The sequence below is a fragment of the Lithobates pipiens genome, unplaced genomic scaffold, assembly GCF_037356315.1.
Source record: "Lithobates pipiens isolate NorthernLeopardFrog02 unplaced genomic scaffold, aLitPip1_a1.2 Scaffold_23, whole genome shotgun sequence".
Taxonomy (NCBI): Eukaryota; Metazoa; Chordata; class Amphibia; order Anura; family Ranidae; genus Lithobates; species Lithobates pipiens.
Window position 1 is genome coordinate 107,578,362 of NW_027507785.1, and position 17,545 is coordinate 107,595,906.

Below are 17,545 nucleotides of genomic sequence, written 5' to 3' on the forward strand. Positions count from 1 at the left end.
AAGAAAAAACAGGCTGCTCAAGCTGTCTTGCCTACACATTGTCACACCAAATTCTGACCGTCAAGAATGCGGTGACATACAACAGGTACGACGGGACTAGAAAAAGGAAGTTAAATACCCAGTAGCCAATAGCTTCCATCTCCTAGTTGAATCTGAACATGCGTGAGTTTTTGCGCGTCGGAATTGCATACACACAATCGGAAATTCCGATAGAAAGTTTTTCCAGAACATGCTCTCAAATTTTTGCTGGCGGGAATTCGACCAACTAAATTCCGATGGAGCATACACACGGTCTAATTTTCCAATGAAAAGCTCTCTTTAGTCTTTTTCTGGTCGGAATTCCGATTGTGTATACGCGGCATTATTCAGCAGAAACATTAATAGCTATTATCACTATAAATAGGCACCAAGGGCAATGGAGGTGTTCTGTACACAGATGATGTACAGAACGCCCCCCAGAAACATAATTTCCTTCTTGTTTGATTGGCTCACGGATTTTATCATTAATCTATACTACAAGTCAGATTTTTGGCATCCCCTGTAACAAAAATTTAATTTTTTGTAAGATACTCACAATAGGAAATCGCATCTAAAGGGATGCTAAAAATGGGCACAGAGAAACACAGGGATTTTTTCAGAATAACAAAAGGTTGGAATCTGCATCAAAGTTTTTTTAAATCTTTGTAATGTACATAGAGCACCCTAAGTGGAATGTTTTTTTCTCAACAAAAGTGTTGTAAAACCTTCTGTTTTCAGCCTACTCCTGCCCCCAAAATACTTACCTAAGCCACGGCAGCGCTACTCTCTCCCTCCCTCCTAACTAAATGGCTCCTGCTGCTGTCAATCAAATCCAGTGATGAGGGAGTGGGGGGCGGGGATCGAGCTGAACTGTGTTCGTCAATGGAGTGGCTTCCTATGGTGCTACACAGAGAAGAGTGCTGGCGGGGGACCCCAGAAGAGGCGGATCTGGCTGTTCTGTGCATTACACAGATCAGGTAAGTATGACATGTTTGTAATTTAACCTGCAATTGATCTTGGGTGCCCCCATAGCAAGCTGCTTGCTGTGGGGGCACTCAGTAGGAGGGAGGGGCCAGGAGCGCCGGCAAGCGACCTGAGAAGAGAAGGATCTGAGCTGCTCTGTGCAAAACCACTGCACAGAACAGGTATGTATAACATGTTTGTTATTTTTAAATAAACAAAAAAAAATAGATTTTAGTATCACTTTAACCCCTTTGCTCCCTCCAAGGCAAAATTCTTTGTGTGGCTGCATCCAATTCTACCCAAGTAATTAAAGGAAGACATTTTTGCTGTTTAAGTCCCACCTTACATCTTAAAGTAAACTGCTCCTACAGATTCACCCTTTTAAAGTGATCCTTGTCAACAACCTCATCTATTAAAGTGAACTGTGTCAACAACCTCATCTCCTAAGGTGACTCATACCAACAACTTTGTCTTTTAAAGGGAACTATCCTGTTCATTTTACATCTTAAAGGAACAGCATCTTACATTGCACGCCAACATAAGGGGCCCAGCTAAGCCGGCAGAAGATTCCATTTTCGGACTGCTTCATAATCAGGGCTTATCCTGTTAGCCATACTGGTTTGCAGGTGGTCTAACCAATTTATCAGGCTTAAACCTAGACTCTCTTGACTGAGGACCTACAAGTGAACTGGCCAGTTTTATGTCACACTTGGGGAGTGATCTGCCAGTCAGAGGGCTATTGTTTATGCCTTCATTCCTGCAGGACATAGTTGGCCACACTTTAAAGGGTATTTCACTGTACTGTATTGTTACTTTGTTGTTTCACTGTGTTTATCAGTTAACCTCTAAATTGTTGCACTGTCTTACTATTTTTTTGCTACGAATACAACCTGGGCATTTGTCAGGTACCTGACTGGAGGCTGAGGTCATAAGGGGGCTAAGTGCAGAGTACCCCTGAAGGTTGTGACAGAGGGTGCTATGCCCAAAGATGCACGGGTTGCCTGAAGGTGAAGCTGCCTGATGGTTCCAGATGTGAGGACACAGAACAGCAGAGAAGTAGTCACAGCGGATGAGTCTCTGTAGGTGTTTTTGCGAATGGCGGATCTTGACAGATGGATAACGCAGGAAGCAAGGTCAGACGCCAGGCCAGGGGTCAAACACAGGAAGTCAGTCAGGAGCAGAGACAGAAGCATGGTCGAGATCAAACTGGGGTCAAACACAGGATGTCAGTCAGAACAAGGCAGAAGCAGGTCCATGAAGGAAGCCAGGTTCAGAGCAAAGAGAGAAGCCAGAGCAGGTCAGGAGTAAGCCAAGTCAGTAAAGTGTAATCAAGCAGAAACACAAGGCACAGGAACACAGAATACAAGGCTGACAATAATCTAGCAATTTGTGAGAGGAGCTGCTGTCCTTATATAGGCCAGTGGCATTTAGCACGCTCTGCATGTGTCGGTGTGCTGTCACGCATGAAGATTCGCCATTGCATGCCATTGGCTATTGCGCATGTGCGAATTAGCGCTGCCATACTGTATATTCGCATATTTAACAGGTCTTCTCAGAATTCCTCCCTGACAGCATTTTTATCACAGCTGATGTGTATTTTTTTTTGTTTATCTCCAAAGAGCCTCCCTGACCAAGGTATTTTGTGGTGTCAGCAAAAGTGGGGCTTCGATTTGAGCCAAGGAAAGAGCAGAGGACCCAAATCTATCAACGGCTCCTTTGGGTGTAGCGCTACACTATCTATCTCTGAAAATTCAAATGCTGTAACTAAACCCACACTGAGAACAGATTTAGTTTAAAGTGGTGTTAAACCATAAAAAAAAAAAAGTTATATATTGCAGCTTACCAATCCTTAGATGCGGTGGCTGTAATCGTTTTCTTTTTTTTTGCCTTGTTTGCCTTTATTTTCACCTGGAAATCCAGCCACTCAGCCAGTAACCCACGAGATCTCATGCCCTGCCACAAATCCTGACCAAACAACCTGAGCTGTTGCCAGCACATAAATGTGTTTCCACATCCAAAAACTAAAAGAAAAGGAGTGCTGCTGTGCTGCTAAATAACTATAGACAATTAACCATAAAACAACAAGCACTCCCCAGCCTATTCAACAGACTTAAATTGGTGCCTGAATAAAAAATCAATGGCAAGTAAACCCAATGAAGATGAATAGCAATTACATCAAATCCACAAGTGCATAAATAGATAAATTGATTCACAATAAATAAATAAATACATAAACTATTATGTATGCACGTGTGGATTTGATATAATTGCTATTCAACTTCATTGGGTTTACTTACCATTGCTTTTTTTTATTCAGGCACCAATTTAAGTGTGTTGGATAGTCTGGTGGTGTTTTTTGTTTAATGGTTGATTGTCTATAGTTATTTAGCAGCACAGCACCACTCTTATTTCTTTCAGCCAGTAACTCACTTCCCATGCTAAGGCTTCTGCACTTCGGATGAAGGAGTAACAGAGACCCCCTTGGACAGCAGTACGGACAGTCTGCGGGGGTGTGCAGTGTGAAATTGATATTTTGATGATAGGCAACTCCTATCCTCATATTGATTAGTGGTTCCAAATTAATAATAACTACTGCAGTAGGGAACAGACACAAAAGTTACGCTCAGCTGTCATGGTTATGCAATAGAGTTGGTCTGCTTACCTTGTGTTCATCTCTACAGACCAGCCGACCCTCACCTGACTGCTTTTGTAATCCATCCTCTGGCATGACTCCACCCTAGCTCCTATCAGAGAACTCTATATTAACCTGTGCACTGCAGGCCAAACCTGCTGATCAACCATTGTGTATTCCTTTGTGTGTTAGCTTCCTGTTACCTGCCGTGTGCTCTTCTGTAGTTCCGTTACCGACTTCGGCGTGTCCTTGACTATCCCTGTTTGCCTGTGATCCTGACCTTTTGGCGTGTCCCTGACTATTCCTGCCTGCTTGTGGCCCCGACCTTGGCTTTGTCCCTCACTTTCCCTATCCTCCTGTTGCCTACTGTGGGTGTGAGCTGGGGGACCCTGGGGGTCGCGACCTGGAGCCAGTTGCAGCCAAGTCCATCCTCACCACTAGATGCGCTGGTGAACACCTGCTGGCTCTTAGGCCGCGTACACACGGGCGGACTGTTCGCCCAACCTTGTTCGGCAAACAGTTTCATCAAACAGTCCGCTCAAAATTTGCATGAGCGGACTTGCCCACACACGAGCGGACTGTTTGACGAACAAGGTTGGGCAAACAGTTCGCTCAACTTTTGAAATGAACGGACTCGCCCACGTAAGGCGGAGGCAAATCCGCCCATTTCGAGCGCGTGTACAGGTAGGCGGGGCCCGCGAAGGAGACGTCGCGGGCTCCGCCGCCTGGAATGGGCTTAAAGGGGAACCCCAACGCCGAAAAAAATCGGCGTGGGGGTTCCCCCCAAGTCCACACCAGACCCTTGTCTGAGCACGCTACCCGGCCGGCCAGGAAAGGGGGGCGAGCGAGCGCGCCCCCCCTCCTGAGCCGTACCAGGCCGCGTGCCCTCAACATGGGGGGTGCCTTGGGGAAGGGGGGGCCGCGCGGCCCCCCCACCCCAAAGCACCTTGTCCCCATGTTGATGAGGACAAGGGCCTCTTCCCGACAACCCTGGCCGTTGGTTGTCGGGGTCTGCGGGCGGGGGGCTTATCGGAATCCGGGAGCCCCCTTTAAGAAGGGGGCCCCGGATACCGGCCTCCCACCCTATGTGAATGAGTATGGGGTACAATGTACCCCTACCCATTCACCTGTGAACTAAAGTACAATAAAAAACACAACACAGGGAAAAAATATTTTATTGCACAGCTCCGGGGGTCTTCCGTCTTCGGGGGTCTTCTCGCCGGACTCCTCCGCTATGTGTGTGTAGCTCTTTTACTAGCGGAGGAGTCCGGCTTTCTTCCTCCCCGCCGCCGGCCTCTTCTCCCGACTTCGGGGGTCTTGTCCCCCTCTTCGGTTCTTCTGCCGGGCCACCGCGCCTGGTCCGGTGGCCCGGTCTTCTGTCGCCGTCTTCCGTTCTTCTGTCGCCGCCTTCGGTTCTTCTGCCGGGCCACCGCGCCTTCTTGTAGCTCTTTTACAGGCGGTGGCCCGGTCTTCTGTCGCCGCTGTCGTCGCCGCCGCCGCCGCCGCCGCCTTCCGTTCTTGTTCTTCTTCTTGTTCTTCTTCTTCTCCTGGAGATGTTGACTCGACGAGCTCTCCGGCCGGAATGCCAGAGCCGCGCTGTGCGGTCACTTATATAGTGACAATGGGGCGGTGTCACATGGTATATGTCACATGGGTTGGTCACATGGGTTGATGTCACATGGGGACTATGACATCGTAAGGGGGCGGGGTCACCATGTGACCAACCCATGTGACATATACCATGTGACACCGCCCCATTGTCACTATATAAGTGACCGCACAGCGCGGCTCTGGCATTCCGGCCGGAGAGCTCGTCGAGTCAACATCTCCAGGAGAAGAAGAAGAACAAGAAGAAGAACAAGAACGGAAGGCGGCGGCGGCGGCGACGACAGCGGCGACAGAAGACCGGGCCACCGCCTGTAAAAGAGCTACAAGAAGGCGCGGTGGCCCGGCAGAAGAACCGAAGAGGGGGACAAGACCCCCGAAGTCGGGAGAAGAGGCCGGCGGCGGGGAGGAAGAAAGCCGGACTCCTCCGCTAGCAAAAGAGCTACACACACATAGCGGAGGAGTCCGGCGAGAAGACCCCCGAAGACGGAAGACCCCCGGAGCTGTGCAATAAAATATTTTTTCTCTGTGTTGTGTTTTTTATTGTACTTTAGTTCACAGGTGAATGGGTAGGGGTACATTGTACCCCATACTCATTCACATAGGGTGGGAGGCCGGTATCCGGGGCCCCCTTCTTAAAGGGGGCTCCCGGATTCCGATAAGCCCCCCGCCCGCAGACCCCGACAACCAACGGCCAGGGTTGTCGGGAAGAGGCCCTTGTCCTCATCAACATGGGGACAAGGTGCTTTGGGGTGGGGGGGCCGCGCGGCCCCCCCTTCCCCAAGGCACCCCCCATGTTGAGGGCACGCGGCCTGGTACGGCTCAGGAGGGGGGGCGCGCTCGCTCGCCCCCCTTTCCTGGCCGGCCGGGTAGCGTGCTCGGACAAGGGTCTGGTGTGGACTTGGGGGGAACCCCCACGCCGATTTTTTTCGGCGTTGGGGTTCCCCTTTAAGCCCATTCCAGGCGGCGGAGCCCGCGACGTCTCCTTCGCGGGCCCCGCCTACCTGTACACGCGCTCGAAATGGGCGGACTTTCCGAGCGGGAACAGTCCGCTCATTTCGAAAGTACAGCGGACAAGCCCACACACGGGCGGACTGTTCGCTCAAACACAGTTTCAGCGGACAGTTTTTCGGAATTTCCGAAAGACTTTGTCCGTCCAACTGTCCGCTGAAACTGTCCGCTGAAAGCCCACACACGAGCGGACTGTCCGCCCAAACACTGTTCAGCGGACAAGGTTGGGCGAACAGTCCGCCCGTGTGTACGCGGCCTTAGACTCCGCGCCCCAGGGAATCTTATGCTCTAACCCCAGTGGGATCTGTATCCCGTCTGCAGCAGTCAGCCATAGGGTCCACAACCTTGCGGTGCACTCCTGATCCCTACGGTGGGCATCTGTCACCTCGCCTCAAGGTGACCTGACATCAGCATCTTTCCAAATAACCGTTCTCCTTTATTATGACGCATGTGAAGGTTTTTAAACACATGATTACGTAGGTATTACATTAATATTACAATTGTACGTTTATGGTAACAAGGGGCATTACATAGGCAGACTAATTCTAATCAGAACTCCAAAGAATGCAAAACATGTACTGAAAACATTATTAGTGCCATGTGCACAGTGAGGGCATTTTGCAATACATATAAAATAGAATACAATTATATACAGAACCTACAAATTTCCATTACAGTCTCCTCTCTTTTGATCAATATTTTGGTCACTAACCATACCTGATACCTGGAACCTCCACACACTTAGGTGGAGGTAGTCCTGGCCAAAGAGGCAAAAACTCCATTGTGGAGAAAATAATAGCTCAGCAGCTTTTTTCATTACAAAATTACTTTTCATTGTGAAAAACAAAGACATATTTACAGAGTACTGGCTGTAAACTCCTGTGGCCAGAATGGCCTTCTAGCTTGATTGTTGGTATGCTGACTTATCAGCATATGTAAACACAGACAATTCTACATAAAATGGAAGAGGTACAAAAGACAAATATGACTTCAACATGGCTAAACTACTTTTCAAATATATATATATATATATATATATATATATATATATATATATATATATATATATATATATCCCTTACAATTAAAGTAATTGAATCAAAAAGTACCCTAGACTGTGATCGCAAAAGGGAAACAAATCAAACACGGAGATTTCTTTAATTTAGTCATTTTTGCAGTGTCTGGTGTGGATCCAGGTGACTTTTCCTTCAAGTTTTGCAAAACTGTACATGAAATAGATGCTGTATTGAGTCTCCAAACATTTCCTTATATATAAATGTCTCTTAACAATCCACAAGTCACCTGGCTTTAGTTTTAGATTCTTCCAAACTTTTAGGATCTGGAATTGGGGAGAAAACACATAAATGAGTTTGTCAAAAACCTTCAAAGATCAGCAACATTCTCTGTGAGATCCAAATGGAGGACTTCAGCTGCTGAGACAAAATATAAGCAAGTGAGTAACACACTCCCAAACCAAATCCCATAGGGAGAGAGTCCAACATCCCCCTACGGGCTTGATAAACTATAAGAAAACATTCAGGCAAAAGTTTTCTAGTTTCTTACTCTACTTTGTCCGTTACATTGTAGACAGTAGGGGGTGTAAAAAATAAAACCTCAAAACTTCTAATAAGGACTCTCCTATAAAAATTATTTTCTCTGTTACTCTCTGTAGATTCTGCACTTACAAACTACTTCTGATAATACTTTTTTACTGTGGCCTTTGCAGTAGCATTTGCCAGTGGACATCCAGAAAACATGTCCATACACACAAAATGCATACTCGTAAGATTCTGACTTGGGCATCTGGATATATCTTTTTGTTATCTCTGGAAGGGATGTTTAGCTTTTGGTAACACCTTTGGTAACAGGTAAAACAAGAAGTGGTATGTTATAAAAACAACTGTGGTGAACCCTGGCTCTATCCCATGCTTATTTACTAAGGCAGCCATAACTGCTTGTGACTGATGACACGGTCCATGTGTCAAGCTGAAGGGAAAAGAGTCGCTGGCAGACATAAATGATCACCTTTTCCAAAGTCTTGTTTCATAAGAAGTTGCCCTCTGTGGACCTTTTGTGCTTCTCGTTCTGGGGTCCTTAAAGTTGAATTATTAATCCCAGCTATAACGGCCAGAACTAGAGTGGAATCTGTGAGTTGCACAGACCCAGCAAGTGTCCGGGGCTGTAAATGCAGCATCCTTAGAGTCGCCTGGTCTGCTTCCATATGTGAGTTTTACTGTTAGTATGGCTCAGCAAGGAAGGCTGAAAACAGCCGATTAAATTAACTTGGCATGCTTGATTGGTTTACCCGCCGAAGTTAAAACAAACTTCTGGCCCTTCAAATGGAACCAAAAGCTCTCTATATCTTGACTATCTATATAAATATATACTCTTTTATAGCTCACAGGCTTTGCTAAAACATGGAGCTCTGCTTCTGGAGCTGGGGGAAAGGATACAATGACTCTGAATACAGAGTATCCTTCTGGGTGATAAACTTCATCCTCGGTATAAAATCAGGAATAACACTACAAAAAAGTAAATACTTGGGTCTTCAGGGAGTGTGTCCCGCACTGGGCTCACAGCAGCTGATTCCCAGGTCATCAATTTAACACATGTGGTTTTTCTTTGTCTCCAGCCTCCTCCAACAGAGGCAATAAAGTGGCTGGATTCAAATGTACGCATTTTTCATTGTTAGATTTGTACATAAACAAACAAAACAAATTCATATTTTGAACCTTTCATTAGACAAACATTTAGTTAGCTATATATTTGCTGTGCAGAATGTCGGACCATTAAAAATTAAATATTTGACCAAAATAATGTCTGTAACTTTGTCTAATAGCACCTTTGCATAAAAGCTACAGCTCTGATATATCGGGGTGAACCCTTCATTACTGGGTCCAGCTTGCATAAATATAACAATGGCTTGTTTTCTATCATGCTGTTTGTGTAAGAACTCCAGGTTCATGTTTCAAAAAGACAACTTTTTCCTGGCAATATTATAATAAATGATAAGAATACCCTGCGGTCATGCAGAGATGTCCATAAATCCAAAATATTCTTCTACTTATACCCACTGCACTTACAAGGAAAAGGGGCACATCATTTCACAATCCACACATTCTGCTTTGGATTTCAAAAATAAAAATACATAAAAACAAAAGGACCAACAATCTGTATGATGGACCAGAAAGCACTCGGCCATCAAAAACTATAAAACAACTGGCTGCGGGCAGCATCTATCCTAACAGGGTGTGTGAACTTGATGTGATGGGTCTGTTATATTTACATTTTATTTAATATTACTCTCACATCATGGACCGCACATCAAGTTATTATCAGACTTTAAGATTTCATTTTTGTAGAAAAACTTCCTTATGTATCCCATCCATCTTGGCTTTGTTAAACATTATTGCAGCTGTATTCAAATTAACAACCTCATCTTAATCTTTCTTTCCACTCAGTAAATGTAAAATTACAAAATTGTTATCTTAATCTAAACTAATCCCATTTTTACCAATGTCCCCATTAACCTGGATTTCATTTCCAACCAAAGGTTGTCTAAACCAGTTTCAATATATCTATATTTATTAATAAAATTGTTAAACTCATATTACAAATACTCATATGATAATTTCAATATCACACACTAATATATATGCACAGATAAATGTCCTTAAAGGGGGACATATTACTTAATTTTACTCAATTTCTCTCTTTTTTTTTTAATGCACTGTTTCTACTATCACAGGATATTAAATATGTGTAAGACACAGTCAACTGTAACCTTCATTTCACCATGTTTGGAAAACAGATTCAAAAATAATTGTGATCACATTGTTTATCATTAGATTCGTTAACCTGGCACATATTGTTATAAATGTTTTGTCTAAAAAACTGAAATTGGCATGGTGTCCTTCCAGCTTATCACCAACCTCTCATCCCAGCTACATTCTTTCAGGAGAGCACAAAGAAGGAGGGTCACATCTGCGTACATGACACACACAAGCGATAGAACTAAAGGTTCCAGCATTCACAAACATACACAAATATATCTCTAAAATTGCTAACATTATTCCCATTTGTACACAACACATGCATATCATTCTCTCACTTTATTTTAATGCTTTTTTAATACTTCCTTGCTTAAACTTCTGCTTTCTTTATTTTGTTCTGATATCCTTTGCATCCAATGTATTGTAATACCATACTTCACATACTGTACCGTCTATGATCAGACGGGCAGCCATAGTGCTCATCCCATCTTCCCTCTCTGACAACATATAAAGCATTCTGTTTTAATTCTCATTACTGTTTCTTGACTTTACTAGTTGTAGTGCCTGACCCCAAATTCATCCCACAATTTAACATCAAAATGTCCCTTTCTGTCTCTTGTTAATGTCACTCTTGATCCATCCTGCTCACATAGATATCTGTTTCTCTAGCTGTATAATCTGCATGATTCTTTGTCCCTGTGGACTTTGGTGGTAACCCAGTTACCCTTTGTGGATCCCTGTCCACTTTAACCATTAAACTAGGGGCTCAGTATAGGTGGAACTGCACCTTCGGTTCATATATAGCGCTCCTCTTGCGCTGGGCATTTTTGAGGGTCTCCTACCCTTCATTCCCTTACTTAATTTAATGCCCATAATGACTGGCCAGTCTTCTCTGCTTGTGCCTATACACTCTTGCCTCTAAAGTACTTTTTCTAGCAGATGTACTACATATACCTGTGAACAGCACTATTCTTACTGTCAGAGAATCACCAAACTTCAACGTCGGCGCTTCCCCGTGCGCCTGCGGGGAAAAGCTGCACAACGACGCATGCATATGCGTCGTACGACACAATGTCGTACACGCATGTGCAAGCCTATGTACACGGCTATGGGCCTTACCTGATTGGCCTGACAGTCCTATAAAAGGCATCAATGTGCTCTGTGTCTTTGCTGGTTTGTCTCCTCAGCTCACCTGTGTTCCTGTGTTCCTGTTTCCTGTTTCCTGTTCCTGTTGACCACTTCCTGTTGTGACCCGGCTTGTTTGAAGACCACCCTGCTTCTCTCCTGATCTGACCCCTGGCTTGTTTAAACGGACTTTCTGCACTTAGCCTTGCTGGCTCACGGACTGATACCTGTGCTTGACCCTCGGCCTGCCTCTGGAATATCCTTTATCTCACGGACTGATACCTGTGCTTGACCCTCGGCCTGTTTCTGGAATATCCCTTGTCCCACGGACTGATACCTGTGCTTGACCCTCGGCCTGCTTCTGGAATATCCTTTGTCTCACGGACTGTACCTGTGTTTGACCCTCGGCCTTCACTCCAGGTATTGGAACCCCTGGCAGGCGTTTACCTCTACCAGTTCCAAGATCTTCTGCACGGGCATCTCTTCCTTCAGTGGACCTGCTGCATTCCAGTCACCTGCTGGCAACCCGTGCCTCTCTGTGCCCTGTACCCGCTGTTCCATCCTCAGGGGTACTGTGCACCCAGCTGCAAGGGAAGCCGCTCTCAGCACTTCGGCTTTGGTGAGTACCTGACACTTACCTTTCTCTATAACACTCCGATGGACAGTAGACACTGACAACATAACATATAACCACCAATCAATACAGTTCGATTAAGGGGAGTAAAATAGGTACCCTTTGTCCCAAAAATGCCTTACCGATCAAGGAAGTCTGATAACTCAAATGTAAGCAAAAGGCTTACCTCAGCCGGCTGATTATCAGAAATTCCCAGATCGTCTCAAGCTCCTCGTTTCGGATACTCAGGGTCACCTGATAACCCCTCCTGGCTGGCTCGCCACCTGAAATGGATATTTTGATGATAGGCAACTCCTATCCTCATATTGATTAGTGGTTCCAAATCAATAATAACTACTGCAGTAGGGAACAGACACAAAAGATACGCTCAGCATCTTTCCAAATAACCGTTCTCCTTTATTATGACGCATGTGAAGGTTTTTATACACATGATTACGTAGGTATCACATTAATATTACAATTGTGCGTTTATGGTAACAAGGGACGTTACATAGGCAGGCTAATTCTAATCAGAACTCGAAAGAATGCAAAACATGTACTGAAAACATTATTAGTGCCGTGTGCACAGTGAGGGCATTGTGCAATACATATAAAATAGAATACAATTATATACAGAACCTACAAATTTCCATTACAAGTGTAAGGGTAGCAGATTTAGATAGATGTGATTAACAAATTATAGCTGAATTCCTGCAAAAAAATTTAAACATTTACAGCAACATTTTTTCTCCTTGTGAGATAAAGATTTTACATAAATGAATAAAGCTGACCATTGTAAGCACCCCCTGTCAGTGCTAAATGGTTTGTTTCACCCCTCTAACTGCTACTTTGTCTGGGTAGCTTGGTCTGTTAACCATTTGCCGTCCAGCCGCCGCAGACGTACTGTGGCAGAATGGCACGGCTGGGCGAAACGACGTTATGTTATTTTGCTTCTCCCTGTGGCCACTAGGGGCGCACACGCCCCTGGAGCCAATGCGAGTGCATGGCGGTCACGATCACCGCTGGGCTCCCATGACCGCTGCTGACACACGGAGAACCGGGATCTGTGTGTGTAAACACACAGTTTCTGGTTCTCTGAGGGGAGAAGAGACAGATCGTCTGTTCATACAGAGTATGAATAGCGATCTGTCATCTCCCCTACACAGTCCCCTCCCCCTTAGGGAACACAATTAACCCCTTGGTCGCCCCCTAGTGTTAACCCCTTCCCTGCCAGTGACATTTTTACAGTAATCAATGCATAATCATAGCACTGATCGCTGTATAAATGTCAGTGGTCCCAAAAATGTGTCAAAATTGTCCAATGTGTCCACTATGTCACGGTCCCGATAAAAATTGCAGATCGCAGCCATTACTAGTAAAAAAAAAAAAATTTTTTTAATAAATGCCATAAAACTATCCCCTATTTTGTAGATGCTATAACTTAAGCACAAACCAATCAATATACTCTTATTGCGATTTTTTGGGGGGCATAGTTATTATAGAAAAAAATACAAAATATTGTGTTTTTTTTTGTTTATAGCGCAGAAAATAAAAACTGCAGAGGTGATCAAATAACACCGAAAGAAAGCTCTATTTATGGGAGAAAAAAAACATCAATTTTGTTTGGGTGCAACATCGCACGATCGTGCAATTGTCAGTTAAAGCGACGCAGTGCCAAATCGCAAAAAGTGCTCTGGTCAGGAAGGTCTTCCAGGGCTGAAGCAGTTAAGGGAAGATCAAAAATAGCAGACTGACTGGCAGGATCACATTGTGAAAATAGAAAAAAAGCCTGATAAAATAAAACTAAAACAGCCATCACATCTTAGAATTGGTAAGCTGCAATATAATAAATATTTGTTTTTGAGTTATGTGGATTCTCAGGCTTGAGGATTGATAGGAACATCATGGTCTGATACTAATAGAGTGAAAAATGAGTAATCCCATAAATTTGGAGTCAAATAAAGCTGAAAAGTAACTTCTACCTTTCAAACTCTTTCGCATTTAACCTTCTTTGACTTATGTTTAGCTGGATATTAATTACCTTGAAGATGCATTGTGCTTCACTTACAGAATCGCTTCCAGAAACCTATTGACGAGGCTTTTTAATTGTCACATTTTTTGCTTGCATGTGGCTCCTTTCCAAAGTCGATAAAATTGTAAGAGGTAAAGATGGCAGTTAAGTTTATGGGGCATGAAATTAAAAGGAGAACATTTGATAAGGTAAATATGATATAACATATTTAGAGAAGAGCTTGGATTTCTTGACACTACTGGTAGCTAATAAATACAGCAAAAAAAAAAAAAAAATACTCAATGTGCAGGACGTCAATCGTGAACTTAGGCCACAGATGCAAAGCAGTAGTTAGCAATGATTCGTTTTTAATACAAGGCTTCGTGATTTTATGCTACTTCACTAAACATGATTGATTCTAAACATTACATTCTTATGCAGGCCTGGACTGGCCATAGGGCACATCGGGCACTTGTTGACCAGTTCCGTTCTGCCGTTGACCATAACGTGGGAGGGGATCTATGAGGAAAAACTGGACCAGAAACAAGGTAAGCTCCCTGTGCGCCTGGATAGGAGGAGTGGCGGGGTGGCTGCATAGAGGAATGTATATTCTACTGCTGCAGCCTCTTAAAGCCCTCTTCTCCTCCTCTCTCTCTCCCATAGGCATTCAAAGGCTGCAGGAGGAAGATGGAGAGATGGATTCTTCGATATCCTCCTATCCAGCTACTTTCTGCTGCCAGTGCTCTCTGACCCCTCCTGGGCTCTCAGGTCCCCTCCATGTGCTCTCCACCCACCAGTGCTCTGACTTCCCCCCCTGCTCTCCAGCCCCCCAGTGCTCTCAGCTCCCCCTCATGCTCTCAGACTCCCCCCTGTGCTTTCCATCTCCCTAGAGCTCTCAGCCCTCCACGATGTGCTCTCAGACTCCCCCCTGTGCTCTCAGCTCCTCCCCCATGCTCTCAGGCTGCTCCCAGTGCTCTCAGCTCCCCTCAGTGCACTCAGCCCCCCCCCCCCATGTTCTCAGCCCTTTTGCTCTCAGGCTCCTCCCAGTTCTCTCAGCTCTCTGACTTTCCCCTTTGCTCTCCAGCCCCACTGTGGTCTCAGGCTCCACACCCCCTGTGCTCTCCAGCCCCCCAGTTCCCTCAGCACCCCCATGCTCTCTTCTCCCCCAGCGCTCTCAGCTACCCCCCATGCTCTCCAGCTCCCTAGTGCTCTCAGGCCCCCCATCCTGTGCTCTCCGACTCCCCCCCATGCTCTCGGCTCCTGTGCTCCTAGGCTCTTCCATGCTCTCAGGCCCCCTTAGTGCTCTACAGCCCCCCCAGTGCTCTACAGCCGCCCCCCAGTGCTCTACAGCCCATCTAAGCTATCCTGGCCCCCCTGTACTCACCAGACCCCACAGTGCCCTTCACTCTCCCACATTCTCCAGACCCCCCTATGCTCTCTGCCGTTCCCTCGTGCTCTCCGCCTCTGATGCTCTATGACCCCCCCGTGCTCTTTCACGGTCCCCCTTGCCTCCATTAGGATAGAGTTTGGGAGGGGCACGATGTTAATATGCCATGGGCTGCTCAGACTAAAATATCCGGGCCTATTTTTTGTCCCAGTCCGAGCCTATTCCTATGTAAAAACCCTAAAGCAAAACACCAGCCAAAATGACCAGATCCAATATTCATTACTTTTTACTGCCTCTACAATTCCTCAGTCTGATAGCTAGCATTATTCAACCCACTTCCTCTGAACCCAGCTTGTCCTGAACCCTCCCCAGCCTGTGATTGTACAGTGAAAGGGAAGCAGTTTAGGGAAAATCTAATCTGTCTGTCATGCTGCTCTTTACTGCTATCAATATACTCCTTGACAGCATTCAATTGGCTCTTTGTTCTGCATCTTCTTCTCACACTCCAGCCCTGCTGTACAGGGACTCCAGGAGGCTTATAGCAGGCAAATTTCAGGTTCTAACAATACCACACATGTGTGGTGCAATCACCGTTTACATCGCATGTGAACATTGGGAGACAGGGGCGCTTTAATATTTTTTTAATCACTTTTATTGCTATCCCAAGGGATGAACACCATCCCTTGTGATACCAATCCCTTGCCATGTTGGTATTTGGGGGGCTTTGGTGAAATATCAGGGGTCTAAACAGCCCTCATCTCTGCAGCCTCAGCTGCACATACACATATTGAATGGACAGAAATAGCTCTGTACAGGGCTTTCCGTTCATTCACAAACTGGAGCACAGTAACCTCAGTTCGGTACTGTCCACTGATTCTGTCCATTCAGAAAAGGAAAGGGCCAGTAAATTACATATTTACCGGTCCCTTCCCTGCTCTGCATCCTAACACATCCCCCGCAGCAGCCAGTGGGAGAGGGGGATGAGGGGGAGTACAGGAGAGCGCACAGGGGGTGCAACAGGGGCTGATTGGGGGGGGGGGCAGCATGTAGAGAAACTGATGTCCTCCATTTTCCTCCTGAATGCTGGTAGGAGGGAGAGGAGCAGCTGCAGGAGGAAAATGGAGAGGAGGGGTTCCGCTACAGTATATGCTGTCCCTGCAGCCCCTCCTATCCAGGTGAACAGGGGGCCCGCACGGGAACCCTGGAGCATGGGGCTGGGTCGCAATTGGAAACCCTGCGACCCCTGTAGGTACTCCTCTGAACCATCCTGTTCAGAACACAAGTAATGTGAAGGTTACCATTCACAACATTGCCTTGAATGTAACTGTTTTGGGAAACGGTTACATTATTGGGCCTAGTTCTGCTTTAATGGTGTATCGGAAATACAAGACTGCATTGATTTGTGTCTCCCCAGAGTTCAGATTAAGTATACACAGGAGAAGTCATGGCTGTATAGCAGAGGGACACAACATTTTTGTAGCAACAGTGCCTGTAGAAACAAGACAAAGCTGTCAAACAATTCAATTGTTCTCTCTTCATTCTCTTTTTAGTGCTGTCTGTTCTCTTTCCTCAGCTGTGTCCAGTTGCTAAGGATGTGGTTGCTATGCTCAGGGCGGCTCTGAGTAGAAAAGAAGAAAATTTTTGGGCAAATTTATTAAAGCAAAGAAGATGTACAAAGTGCAGTAACCCATAGCGATCAAATTTTACAGTCAGCTCAAGAGATTATTTCCTATTGCTTGCTGTCGGGTACTGCACTTCACACATCTTTATTGCACTTTTACTGCTCTTCTAAAGTATTTAAATTAATATTGAAAACTGTGATACAGTCACAAAACTTCTAATATGTTAAGCTGGCCATTGACAGATTGAAAATCGTCCGAATCAGCAGGAACTGGGCAGGCTGGTTGTACTATCTATCTATCGATAGACTTCAGTACAACCTTTCTGTGTTTTTCTTCTACGGAATCACTGCCGGTGGCTATAGCCTCCCACTGTCAGAATACCATAACCCAGCAGAAGGGATTACCCCATCATCACTGAGTTGATGAGGGACTCAAGTGATTCTATTTCCTTCAATTTGTGGTTGAAGGAAAGAAAATAGCATAAGCTATTGCAAATCTTAGTTCACTTTTACAGAAATAAGGACAATTTTAAACTAACACTGTACACTCTCCCAGGCCCCTTGTCCCCCCCGGGAACTTACCTATGGGGATGCTAAGCTACCAGTGCCCATGCAGCCAGTCCAGCGATCCAGGAATTTGAAATCCTATGTTATTCTCCCACTTCTCTGTGCAGCCCTTCAGGACAAATCAGAGCGATGATCTGAGATGAGCTGTGACCATTCCGAATCGCACTGGTCTGTTCTGGAAGTGCTGCACAGAGAGGAGGGAATATAGCAGGGAATTTT

The 17,545-nt window shown here is 45.5% G+C and overlaps 1 protein-coding gene across 4 annotated transcripts in view; it reads right to left on the reverse strand.

Moving 5' to 3' along the window:
• Nucleotides 1-17,545, reverse strand: part of LOC143927792 (platelet glycoprotein IX-like) — a 36,649-nt gene that overhangs the window by 2,932 nt on the left and 16,172 nt on the right. Inside the window, exons 1-2 of one of the 4 annotated variants that reach the window (XM_077452156.1) lie at nt 11,928-11,954; nt 7,339-7,568 (exon numbers count right to left, since the gene is read on the reverse strand). The exons of 1 other annotated variant lie outside the window; for it this stretch is intronic. Coding sequence is in view for 1 of the 3 variants with exons in the window: in XM_077452153.1 (XP_077308279.1) it covers nt 7,532-7,568 (37 nt within the window). In the remaining 2 variants the exon portion in view is untranslated. Of the gene's footprint in view, nt 1-7,338; nt 7,569-11,927; nt 11,955-17,545 lie in introns of those variants that run through there. 2 more of the 4 variants (XM_077452153.1, XM_077452155.1) reach the window with 2 other exon arrangements.